Genomic DNA, 13,862 nt, shown 5'->3' on the forward strand with positions numbered 1-13,862 from the left:
TTTGCAGTGTTACCAAGGTCTTTCTGTTTCTGTTAACAATCTCAATTTGACCTGTCCCTAAAAGAACCATTGTCACTTTAATCATGTTTTTTGCCTCTAATTGCAGTTAGTTGCTCTAATACTGGCCATCTTATCCATCTTTGGGGAACATTCAGTTACTTTTCATTGCATTTTTTCCAAAGATGTATCATCCAAAATCTGTGAACTTTTGTTATGGGTAGGGAAGGCATTTTATTAATCTCTGTATCACAAGCATTTGGTACATAGTGGGTAGTTGCTGCTGCTGCTGCTGCTGCTGCTGCTGCTGCTGCTGCTAAGTCGCTTTAGTCGTGTCCGACTCTGTGCAACCCCATAGACGGCAGCCCACCAGGCTCCCCGTCCCTGGGATTCTCCAGGCAAGAACAATGGAGTGGGTTGCCATTTCCTTCTCCAACGCATGAAAGTGAAAAGTGAAAGTGAAGTCGCTCAGTCGTGTCCGACTCCTAGCGACCCCATGGACTGCAGCCCACCAGGCCCCTCCGTCCATGGGATTTTCCAGGCAAAAGTACTGGAGTGGGTAGTTACTTAATGTTTATTTAAATGAAGAAATGAATCCATGGCCATTACAGGTCTACTATTTAAAATGTTATTTCCCATATGGTTCCCTGTTTGTTCCTGAAAAAGCATGTGTGTGTGTGTGTGTGTGTGCGTGCGCGTGTGTGTGTGTGTATTGCTTAATGTACCTGATATAGAGGTAGGGGGTAGGCTTATGCTCTTTCTCAGGATGACATGACTATCAATGCTTGGGCTAGATAAAAGCCTTTTTAAGATGTTTGAGCACAAGATTGCCTGTTCTACCACAGTTGCCATTAGAAAAAAAATTATTTTGTACATTTTAAGCTTACTTATTGATACTAAAATCTTAATTGTGTATGAAATAGCTTAACTGTTATTAGCAAAACTCTGCCATTTAAAAAATGATTTTCTAAATCCTTCGTTTGGTTTCTTTTTCTTTGTTATATAGCATATGTGTGTTAGTCACTCAGTTGTGTCTGATTCTTGTGACCCCATGTACTGTAGCCTGCCAGGCTCTTCTGTACATGGGATTCTCTAGGCAAGAATACTGGAGTGGGTAGCCATTTCCTTCTCCAGGGCATCTTCCCAGCCCAAGGATCAAATCCTGTTCTGCATCGCAGGCAGATTCTTTACCGTCTGAGCCACTGGGAAAGCCCATTGTGTAGCATAGGTCATTCCAATTGATTGGACTAACTTATGGCACCTGAGACATATAACAGAAAACTCATAAGCCAGGTTTTTTTTTGGTAAGAGATGCAAACATTGTCATCTGTTATAAATAAATGTTGCGTCCTGTTCGTCTAGGTTACAACCTTAAATTGCTTCTAGAAAGAAATTGGTTGACATTACAGATCACTGTAAAATAACCTTTGTGAAATAATACTCTTAAACAAAACATATCAATGGTCCATTCTGTAACACATTGAAAATATAAACTGTAAAGCAGTATGAATGAAACACAACATTTCCATGTAGTATGTTGTTGTTCTAGTCCTTATACACAAGTTTTGTGGACTGTAGCTTAAATGGGTAATTATAAGCTAACACTTTTTTCTAAAATACATTCAATGTATCTTTTTGTTCTCTGATGGAATAGAGCATTGTTCATTTTTATTTAGTTGAGTGAATTTTTATGTTTAGTAAATGTAGGAGCAGTTATAAGGTTGGAAAGTTTGCTAGATCCTACTTCCATACTCTATTGTTAGTGTTATAGCAGTTTGAAAGCTTTTTTTTTTTTTTTTCAACTTTATCTAGGCATGAAGTGTAAGTCGCTCAGTTGTGTCTGACTGTTTGGGACCCCATGGACTGTAGCCTACCAGGCTCCTCTGTCCATGGGATTCTGCAGGCAAGAATACTGGAGTGGGTTGCCATTCCCTTCTCCAGAGGATCTTCCTGACCCAGGGATCGAACCCAGGTCTCCTTCATTGCAGGCAGATGCTTTAACCTCTGAGCCACCAGGGAAGCCCATCTAGGCATAATTGATGTACAATAAAATGTGCGTATTTAAAGTGTACAGATTGAGTTTTAACACATATATACACTTGTGAAAACATCTCCACAATCTAGATAATGCACATTTCTATCACCCACCCTCCAAATTTCCTCTTGTCTCTTTGTATTTCATTCCTCCTTACTCCCTATTTCCTCCCGGAATAATCAATGATCTGCTTGCTTTCTTTTTTATAATGCTGTTGCATTTTTTTTAAATTGTAAAGTTTTAAAAATATTTTGTCTGTACTTGGTCTTCATTGTTGAACATGGGTTTTCTCTAGTTGTGGTGAGCAGGCTCCAGTTGCTTTGTGCAGGCTTCTCATTGCAGTGGCTTCTCTTGTTGCAGAGCACACACTCTAGGGCATGCAGGCAGCAATAGTTGTGGCTTGTGGGCTCTAGAGCATGGGCTCAGTAGTTGTGGTGCATGGGCATGCCATGTTACCCCATGGCATGTGGAATCTTTCTGGAGCAGGGATTGAACCCATGTGCCCTGCATTGGCAGGTGGCTTCTTAACCACTGGACCACCAGGAAAGTTCAGTGATCTGCTTCCTAAACTATAGATTAGTTTACTTTTTCTGTAATTCTTTTATAAATGAAATCATACAGTGAACTTTTTTTTTTTGGTCTGACTTATTTCATTCAGCATAATTATTTTGTAATTTATCCATGTCGTTGCTCGTATTAGTCATTCTTGTTATTGTTGAGTAGTATTCCACTGTATATTTACAGTTATACTGTACTACATTTTATCCATTCACTTGTTGATGGATATTTGAGTGTCCTATTATAAATAAAGCTGCTGTGAATATTTGTGTATAGGTCTTTATATGGACATAAACATTTTTTCTCTTGAGGTAAAACCTAGGAATGAAATGGCTGGGTCATATGGTAGGTGTTAAGTTTAACTTTTAAGGAAGCTGGTGATTTTATAAAGTAGTCATACTATTTTACATTGTATATTTCCACCAGCAGCATTTAAAAATTCCAGTTGCTATTTTGGAGTACATTCATAGACCATACTTTTTGAGGGTGCAAGGAAAGGCAAAAATATTCAGAAGTTTTCTTCCCAGAGCTTTAGGTAAACATCTCTGGAGAATTTATGAAAGTCGAGCTCTTTTCTATAAGATGATCATTGTATTGGTCCTTTCTTTCTTTAGTATGAGAAGTGGAAGAAAAATGTATTCTAAGCTTTGGTTTCATAAAAGGAAGAAAGAAATACTTAAATTTGGAGGGTTTGGTTTTCTAAGTGATGGCTAAGATACTGCAAATTAGACATTAGCTTTATAGCATTTAATACACTTAAGTGTGGAGATAATAAAAGTAACTCTTTAATAGAGAAATCATTAATACATTATATAAGAATTTTCTTTGAAAAATCCTCTAAGTCATCCATAATGTACAGTGGTTAGACCCAACAACTCTCCCTCAATTGACAGTGTTCTTTTTTGCTCCAGCATTAGAATAAATCAGTGTTTATTTGCTTGCCGCAGATGAAGTGGTTAGCTTGTATTAGGGGCTATGCCTAATGAAAAATCTGTTATTAAAAATACAAGAATTCCATTCACAAGGCATAAGGGAACTGATATAAACTGAGGGAACAGCAGAGTGATGTGCTCACTCTGGGTCATCAGCATATATTATTTTGAGATGAATGGTGGATGAAATTGACTATATCATTTATTTTTTAAATTAATTTTTAAAATTTAATTTTTATTATAGTTGTTTTACAATGTTGTGTTAGTTTCTACTGTACAGCAAAGTGAATCAGCTATACATATACATATAGCCCGTCTTTTTTGGATTTCCTTTCCATTTAGGTCATCACAGAACTTTGAGTAGAGTTCCCTGTGCTATACAGTAGGTTCTCATTAGTTATCTATTGTATACATAGTAGTGTGTATGTGTCAGTCTCCGTCTCCCAGTTCATCCCACTTCCCCCTTCCCCCTTGGTGTCCATATGTTTGATCTCTGCATCTGTTGTCTCTATTTCTGCTTTGTAAATAAGTTCATCTGTACCATTTTTCTTGATCCCACATATAAGTGATATTATGCAATATTTGTTTTTCTCTTTCTGACTCACTCTGTGTGACAGCCTCTAGGTCCATCCATGTCTCTGCTAATGGCACAATTTCATTTTTTTTTATGGCTGAGTAATATTGCATTGTATATATGTACCACATCTTTATCCATTCATCTGTTGATAGACATTTAGATTGCTTCCATTATCCTGGCTGTTGTAAATAGTGCTTCAACGAACATTCGGATGCATGCATTTTTTTGAATTATGGTGTTCTCCAGGTATATGCCCAGGATTGGGATTGCTGGGTCTTATGGTATTAGGTTGATGAAAGAGTAATTGCGGTTTTGGACCCTGAATTTTAAATCATTATAACTAGACTCAAAGACATCTTTATTAATCAAAATAGGAACCATTACAGTCAACATATTTTTGCCAATGAGAAATAAGTTTGTTTATTCCTGTAGCATAAAAATCTGTGCTTTGGGATTCAGTGAACTTTGGAAAGTATTTTCTGTCTCCTGATGATTGTGGAAGCATTTTCCCTGCAAAAGGTTGTCGAGATGCTTGAAGAAGTGGTAGTTGGTTGGCGAGAGGTCAGGTGAACATGGCAGATGAGGTGAAACTTCATAGCCCGATTCGTTCAACTTTTGAAGCATTGGTTGTGTGCTGTGCAATTGGGTGTTGTCGTGGAGAAGAATTGGGCCCTTTCTGTTGACCATTGATGGCTGCAGGCGTTACAGTTTTCCATGCATCTCATTAATTTGCTGGGCATACTTCTCAGATGTAATGGTTTTGCTGGAATTTAGAAAGCTGTAATGGATCAGACTGGCACACACAGACCACCAAACAGTGACCATGACCTGTTTTTGGTGCAGGTTTGGCTTTTGGAAGTGCTTTGGAGCTTCTTCTTGGTCCAGTCACTGAGCTGGTCATCGCTGGTTGTTGTATAAAATCCACTTTTGTCGCATGTCAAAATCCAGTCGAGAAGTGGTTTGTTGTTGTTGCATAGAAAAAGAGAAGATGGACACTTCAAAGTGATGACTTTTCTGACTTGCAAGTCAGCTCACAAGGCACCCACTTATCAAGCTTTTTCACCTTTCCAATTTGTTCAAATGCCAAATCACCACAGAATGGTCGACGTTGAGTTCTTGGGTAACTTCTCATGTAGTTGTAAGAGAATCAACTTTGATGATCCTCTCATTTGGTTGTTGTCAACTTCCAATGGCCAGCCACTGTGCTCCTCATCTTCAAGGGTTTTGTCTCCTTTGCAAAACTTCTTGAACCACCATTGCACTGTATGTTTGTTAGCTGTTCCTGGGCCAAATGCGTTGTTGATGTTGCGAGTTGTGTCCACTGCTTTACGACCCATTTTGAATTCAAATAAGAAAATTGCTCAAATTTGCTTTTTGTCTAACATCATTTCCCTGGTCTAAAATACATATGAAATAAATAGCAAGTAATAAGTTACTAGCCAAAAAACATAAAGTGAGAAATGCACGTTAAAATGATACAGAACATAAGCATATTTATTTAAGAATGCATTCTAATATCAAATGGCAAAGCTCAACAATGCAAAACCACAGTTACTTTTGCACCAACCTAATAGTTCTGTTTTTAATTTTTTAAGGAACCTCTATACTGTTCTCCATTGTGGTTGTACCAGTTTACATTCCCACCAATGGGAGTGTAAGGCCAGATACTATAAAACCCTTAGAGGAAAACATAGGCAAAACACTCTATGACGTAAATCACAGCAAGATCTGTTTTTGACTGTATCATTTAAATGATTTGTCTTTTTTATTTTGCATTGTTTATTATGTGTAAATGGTTGCATTCTCAAATGCACATAGGGTCTAACTGCACTATAATATGATTATAGTAACAGCTGAAGATGAATGCAAATAGAGGTGATAATAGTATTGAGAGTAGAGTGGCTGATAGGAATGTTTATTAAATTCATGTCTATTGGCCTTTTTAACTTACTCTACGAGATTAGCAAGGGTAAGTAACCATCAGTCCCTATTAAGTGCTTCTTTCCCTTCTCTTTCCTGATCTACCTAGATTGTTTTCTTACTTCTCTGTTTGCTTGTGTTTTGTCCCCAGCCCCTTGGTATTCTCATATCTTTAGTATCAGCAGTGTACCTGATTTCCTTTAGAATTACTGCCAAAAACTATCAATATATAATTACTTTTTGTAGCTTTGTTGTGTATATAAGATAAACTAAAATATGATTCTAAAAATGATGCTCTACTTTCACAAACCTGAGCTTCTAACTTGTTTATCCACATTCCAAATAGTTCTGCATAAAAGTTGTCTAACTTGTAAAACACGTTGTTTGATTTTCATATTTTGATAAGAATTAAAAATGTGAATCTCTTTCACTAGTGTGAGTAAACAAGAATTGATGAGATAATGTGGCATAGAAGGTTCACTTAGCGTCACAGGGTCCTGGGCTCAGCTGTGTTAGTAATCTGCTCTGTAATCCTGGGAAAGTCATGTTTCTCATCTGTAAAATGTGGGGGGTTGTCTTGATGACCTTGAAAAAGAAGATTTCCCTCTGGGGCAGAGAAGGCAAACTTGTAAAAGAAGTTGTCTTTATTTTATGTAAGTTGTCCCTGAAAGTTAATGATTTTTCTAGAAATGATGTATAATCACTTTTGAATTTGTGTATATCTCATCTGTTACAGGATGCTTTAATCTGGATCCCAATAGAGTTCTGGATGTCATTTTAGAAGTGTTTGAATGCAGGCCAGAACACGATGACTTCTTTATATCTTTATTAGAATCTTACATGAGTATGTGTGAACCGCAAACACTGTGTCATATTCTTGGGTTCAAATTCAAGTTTTATCAGGTAAAAAAAAAAATGTGTGTGTATGTATATGTGTGTGTGTATATATAAATTTTGTGATTTTATATGTCAAATTTACTTTGAATTTTATTTGTAAACGATTGGTTTCAGCTCAGCCATTTTAGTAGAAGGGATAAGAAACTACATTAGTGGTATGAATGATGTGATGTGAAGGCCTCGAAGAAAGCCTAATAAATTTTTGCCTTGAGAGAGATGGAGTCAGGGAAGACTTACAGATATAACATTTTTTTTTGGAACCTGGTGCTTGAAGGCTGTACGAGTTTGTTGAGAGTTGTCTGTGCAGAAGTAACAAATAGCGTGTGAATGAAGACATGGGAGACAGAATGTATATAACAAGTTGAAGAAATGGTACTTAGTCTCATGTGGCTGGATTGTAAGATATGGGGGAAAAAGGGACAGGAAGTGAGGTTGGAAAGGTTGGCACAACTTTAGATTGTCAGGAGCCTTGAATGCTGTGTTGAGTTAGAATTTTATCATATGGGTAGTTACCATTGAAATTTTTTATGGATGTGAATAAATTCTTGAGGCCTATCTTGCATCATTTTTTACTTAAACCACTGCGTAGTTATCTTGCAGATCTGTGGCCTCTGATTATTTCTCTTTCAATCCATCTTTCATATTATGGATGTACTACTGTTACATGCTGAAAGAGATCTAATTAACACACTGCTTAAAAATCTTTGCTGGCAGGATGAAATTCAAACTTCTAAATGTAGCAGAAAAGGCTCTTCACAATCTAGTCCCATTCTTTCTTTCCAGCCTTATCTTTAGTAATTTTTTTCCAGTCACATCTAATATTCTAGTCATATTAAATTACTAGCTGTTACTTGAACTTTGGTATGGGCATTGCTATGTATAGACCTTTGTCTAAATGCAGTTCCTTATAACTGGAAAATGTACTTACCCACCCCTTTCATCTGTCTTTTCTTCATCTTGTAAATTCTTATTTATTCTTTAAGATCAAGTACTTCTTGAACTATAAAAGTTTTTGGTGGACACTTCACCCATGCAGAGTTTAAGTCACTTCTTAAATTCTGTTCTCATAAAACTTAACTCAGACTTTTAGCACTTATCAGGTTATATTGGAATAAACTGTGTCTGTCTCCTTTGCTAGGTTGTGAGTCATTTAGGACAGGGTCTATATTTTACTGATTTCTCTTGATTGATTTTATTGCTTAGCCTGTAGTAAAAGTTGAATGATCTGTGTTTTAGGAAGATAATTTTCTCAATAGCGTGGCGGATTTTAATGTAATAAGGCCTCTGTTGTCTTTCTGGTCTGGCTTTTCTGATTTGTCTACCTGCCTGGGATTTTCAACTAGTCAGGAAATACTCATTTACTGAGTTTTTATGGTATGTTGTTGCTTTGTGTTAAGCACTGAGGATACTCTGGAAAAGAGTGTCTATTCCTATCCCTGAGAGCTCAAGTTCAGGATAGAAGGACAGCTTCTTTTAGGATTCTCAAATATAATCCACCTACTGCCTTTGGTTATCTTAATTTTTCCATTTCTCTATAATGTTCCAGAAGATAACTTAGTTCAGAACTAAAAGCATATAGCTTTTTGGTACCAAACAAGAGAAGTGTCAAGGATTTGGGGCAAGGGCATTTCACCTTTGTTTAAAAATTAGTGATGATAGTCATTCCTATTCCTACTGGCAGCCAGGGAGTCTACTCTTAGTATAGAGAAAGAGAAGTTCAGGTGTTTAATTGCACCTTGATTGTTTTGGATTTGAGAACATGAAGCCAACTGCTGAAGTGACAGGGTAGCTGAAATTTAACTTGAGCATGATTAATTAGAATATAGGTTAGGACTTTGGAGACTGAGGGTTTCAGGGCTTATTGCAGTGAATAATGATGACCTACTGCTTAATATAGTATTGTTAGTTGAATATCAGTTTTAGAATTAAAACTTTCTGTATGAGACTATTCCTCATAATGGTAACACTTTTTGAACTGAATTAAAATATCCCTGGGGGTTAACCAATGTTGGAATGATCCCTTTTTTTTTTTTTCTTTTTTTTTTTCTAATTTTATTTTATTTTTAAACTTTACATAATTGTATTAGTTTTGCCAAATATCAAAATGAATCCGCCACAGGTATACATGTGTTCCCCATCCCGAACCCTCCTCCCTCCTCCCTCCCCATACCATCCCTCTGGGCCGTCCCAGTGCACCAGCCCCAAGCATCCAGCATCGTGCATCGAACCTGGACTGGCAACTCGTTTCCTACATGATATTTTACATGTTTCATTGCCATTCTCCCAAATCTTCCCACCCTCTCCCTCTCCCACAGAGTCCATAAGACTGTTCTATACATCAGTGTCTCTTTTGCTGTCTCGTATACAGAGTTATTGTTACCATCTTTCTAAATTCCATATATATGCGTTAGTATACTGTATTTATGTTTTTCCTTCTGGCTTACTTCACTCTGTATAATAGGCTCCAGTTTCATCCACCTCATTAGAACTGATTCAAATGTATTCTTTTTAATGGCTGAGTAATACTCCATTGTGTATATGTACCACAGCTTTCTTATCCATTCAAAAAATATGGAACGCTTCACGAATTTGCGTGTCATCCTTGCGCAGGGGCCATGCTAATCTTCTCTGTATCGTCCCAATTTTAGTATATGTGCTGCCGAAGCGAGCACGGAATGATCCTTTTTTAAAAAAAAGTAGATAATGGGGCCTTTGTCTTACATAAGAAATGCCCAACCAAAAAATATTTGATTTAGAAATAACCTATTATTGGAAAGAGTAACCCTGGTATTGTTCTGTATAACACCATTTGCTTATTTTTATTGCCTGAGCAATCTTATTTTGGGAATCTGTAATCTTAAGGACCACTGAGGGCAGGGGAAGAAATGTAAGAGATTTTAGATAATTTGTAGTCTGGTGAGGTAAAGTAAGAAAAGCCACGAAAATCAAGAACTGCTGAGGGCTTCTAACCTGGGGAATTGGTTCCTAAGCATGTATGCTCACCCTGTGTACTGGTCTCTTGCCTAAGTCTACCCACCCCAACCCCCTGCCATCACTTCCTGAAAATGTTTACTCCCCCTGTCCACAACCCATATTTTCACCAATTGGAAGTTATTGGGATTAACAGGGTTCTTTTAATTTTTTTTCCTTAATGCTAGGACTTCTAGGCAAAGGTAATTATTTCTGCTATAAAGTCAGAGTGATTTTATTCTGATTTCAACCTGGGATTACCTGTACTGGATGTCTTGACTTGGAAAGTTGGTAGGGATATAAGCAGTTTTAGAACAGACTTTGGAAAATTGGGCTGATTCAGTTCCCTTAACAGAGATTGCTGGAATAGAGGGTTTAGGGTCAGCACGAAGGGCAAGAAGAAAGGAGTACTAGAAAGTGTGAGGATACTGAAAGACAAACTTGGCTGGGTTTATCTTGCCACAGGAAGAAGAAGGAGATGATGACTCTCACTCTTGTCCCAGCTTTTTGGTTTCTTGATTCAGAACACAGTAATAGCGGTACCATGGTGTTATGCACTATTATAACCCTAATATACTCATTTAAGGAATATTGACTGAACACCTCCTATGTGTCAGGTAGTGTCCTAAGTGCTGCGACTACATATGTAAGCAAATAAAAATCCTTGCCTTCATGATGCTTATATTCTAAGCAAAGGTGATCAATGAGAGGGGGCAAAAGAAGAAAGAGAGCAGCATAAGGAAGAATGAGAGTACTAGAGTGGTGAAGTGGCAATTTTAAACAAAAAAGTAAGAGTAGACCTCTTTGAAAAGGTGAGTTTATTTAAGCAAAGAAACAGATGATGTGAGAGTGTAAACTGCAGATATTTGGAAGAGCCTCCAGGCAAAGAGAACAGCTAGGGCAACAGTCTTCAGGTGTGAGCATGCCTAATGTGTTGAATAACAGCGAGGAGACCAGTGTGGCTGGATGAGAGTGATTGAGTGGGAGAGCGGTAGTGGCTGAGGTCAAAGATGAGGGACCATATCACGTGGACTGGTGCAAGGTTTCTGACTTCCAGTGCCCAGTGAAGCCAGTGGAGGTTTTGAATGATATGATCTGGTGTAGTTTTTTTCATTTTGTTTTTCTTTTACCTTTTAATTTTATTATGAACATTTTTAGACATATAGAAAAGAGTGAATAGTGTGAATACCCTTAACTCTATCACCTAGAAGTATGTTTATTAACACATTGGTATAATTTGGGGGGGAAATGTTAATTTATATTACAGATCATGAATGTAACAATACATTAATTTGTATTTTTTAACAGTAAGGACATTTTTCTATACAACCATGATACTAATTTTATATCTAACTAGACTGCTATCATAGCTCAGACCATATTTAGATTTTCCAAGTTGTCCCCCAAATGCATTTTACACCTGGTTTGTTCAAATGATGATCCAGTCAAAGACCACACAAATATAATATTTGATTTTGGGGATTTTTTTACTCTCTTTCAGTTTAGAATAATTTCCCCCACCCCTTCCATTAATGGCAGTCACTTGTTGAAGAGAAATTCCCAAAGAGGACTCCACCTTTTGGATTTATCTAATTGCTTTTTGTGGTTGGTTTAATTTGTTCTTTATCCCCTGTTTTTCTTATATGCTTGAAGTTAGGGCTAAAGGCTCGACTATGTTCAGGTAAAATATTAGTGGCAAAAATACTTCATAGGTTGTGTTATATGTTTCATATTGCATAGCATCTAATACTGACTTCTAATATTTCAGTAAGTTGATGACAATATAATCCCTCCATTATACAATGACATTTCCCCATCTTGTCAACAGCAAGTTATCTGTAGGTTGATATTTGGTAACATGTGAATATCCAGTTTTTCATCAATCTTTCATTAAGTGTAATGTAACTGCATGGATGGTAGTTTTTTGAGTCAGTTATTTCCTTTGGTGTTCCAAATTGTTGGTTCACTAATTTTATCTTGCCGTCTACATTTATGAGCCATCAGTTGTCCCTTATTAACTTGAGTTGTTTGGTTATTCTGCAGTACAGTTCCTACTAGAAAGACAGACAAATACTTCATTTTTTCCCCCACATTAATTACTAGCCATCAGAGTAAGGAGTTTCTTTAGTAGACACATCTAATGGTGACATGAGTGATGTGTGTGTGAGAAAGAGACGAGAGAGACAAAAAGAGTGTGTACATATGCATTTTGACTTAGGTTTTCAAAGAATCAATATGGTTATGGTAGTAGTGGAAGTAGATAATGTTCTGAATATATTTTGAAGGTAGAGCCAATAGTATTTGCTGATGGATTAGATATAGAATGTGAGAAAGTAGAGTTAGAGACTGTCCTAAATTTTTTTTTTTTGGACTGAGCAGCTAAAAAGATAGTTTTCGTCATCACCTGAGATAGGGTAAATTTCAGGTGGAATGAGTTTGGAGTACTGTGGGCAGGAATCAGGAATTCAGTTTTGGGCATCTTAAGTTTGAAATACCTGTTAGAGATTCAGATATCCAAGTGGAGATGTTGAGCAAATAACTGGATATTGGATTTGGTGTGCTGGAGAAAGCACTTGAACTAGAAAGGGCTAGAGATAGAAATGTGGGTGCCAAAAGCACATAGATGATATTTAAAGTTGTGATACTGGATGAAATCATTAAGTTGGATAAGAGAACCAAAGGCTGAGCCTTGGGGTACTCTGATGTTAAAGGGCCTGGGAAAAGAGGAGGAGCCAGCAAAGGAGATATAGAAGGAACACATGTAAGGTAAGAGGAAAACAAGAATATAGTATCTTGGAAGCTAAATGGAAGAAGGAGTGATCAAGTCTGTTAAATGTCTCTGACAGGTCATTTAAGATGAGGACTGAAAAATGGATTTATTAGCAGGGAGTTCAAAACTAGCCATATTTGTAGAGTTTGAGTGATGTTAAAAGAGAATGGGAAGAATGGAATTAGAGACAATGAGAATAGACAACTCTATAAAGGAGTTGCTACAGAGAGGCACAGATAAATGGAGGGGTAACTGAGGAAGTGAACTCGAGATTTTCTTTGAAGATAGGAGAGAGACTGTTCATGTGTTGATGGGAATGATTGAACAGAAAGAAAACTGGTGATGTAGGAGAAAGAGGAGCGAATTATTGGATTAGTGTTCTTGAATAAGATAGAATGCAGCTTATAGCGTAAGTGATGGATGAACTTTATATAGGACCACAGGGAATTCACATATAATAACAGGTGGAAAGGTAGCATATGTGGGTACACTTGTTGGTAGGTGGATAGATCTGATGGTGAGAATTTGTAGAGGTCCTGTTGATTGATCCAGTTTTCATGCTGAAATAGAAAGCAAGTTCATCAGATGAGAAAGGGAATGATAGAGGAGGTATTGGAGCTTAGAAGAGAAAGTAGGAAATAGTTGCGTAAGAGAGTATGAGAGTGAATGGACTAGAGAAATAAGAGTATAATTGGCCAGTGACATTAAGGACCCACTTGAGGGTGGATATGTGAAATTAGTACTTTGAGGAGTTGTAGCTATTGGTAATATTAGAATTTAGGATATGGAGTGAATGGCTAAAATAGAGTAGAGGAGGTCTTTGCAAGAGTGGAATTCAAGGAACTAAGAAACCAGCATGTTGGAAGTATCACTAGCATGTATATGATAATCTCTAAAAATTAAGAAAGGAATAGAGTTGGAGAAAGTGACACTGAATCAAAAGCTAAGGTCATTCATTGCTAAGTAAAGGCAGTGACCCAGGGGTCCATAGATGACAACAATAATACATAACTAAAAGTGGTAGAGTACAGAACTCAGAGCTCTGTCCCTTCAGAAAAGCAACTGATGAACTGGCAAAAAAACTGTCAGTCAACTTTCACAGAACTCTGGAATTTAGTAAAAACTTAAACAACCAAGAAATGATTTGGTGAAGAAAGAAGCTGCTGTTTGGGATAAGAGAGCTCTGTGGCATTTTAAATTGCCTGC

The 13,862-nt window shown here is 37.2% G+C and overlaps 1 protein-coding gene and 1 non-coding gene across 14 annotated transcripts in view; one reads left to right on the forward strand and one right to left on the reverse strand.

Annotated features, from left to right (window-relative positions):
- Positions 1-13,862, forward strand: part of THOC2 (THO complex 2) — a 118,705-nt gene that overhangs the window by 35,419 nt on the left and 69,424 nt on the right. For all 13 annotated transcript variants that reach the window (XM_027535063.1, XM_027535073.1, XM_027535062.1 and 10 more), the window contains exon 8: positions 6,756-6,922. In XM_027535063.1, coding sequence (XP_027390864.1) covers positions 6,756-6,922 — 167 coding nt within the window. The remainder of the gene's footprint in view (positions 1-6,755; positions 6,923-13,862) is intronic.
- LOC113888320 lies at positions 9,482-9,588 on the reverse strand. Its single transcript, XR_003509946.1, has one exon. It is a non-coding gene; the product is annotated as a U6 spliceosomal RNA (small nuclear RNA).

This window comes from Bos indicus x Bos taurus, chromosome X (assembly GCF_003369695.1).
Source record: "Bos indicus x Bos taurus breed Angus x Brahman F1 hybrid chromosome X, Bos_hybrid_MaternalHap_v2.0, whole genome shotgun sequence".
Taxonomy (NCBI): domain Eukaryota; kingdom Metazoa; phylum Chordata; class Mammalia; order Artiodactyla; family Bovidae; genus Bos; species Bos indicus x Bos taurus.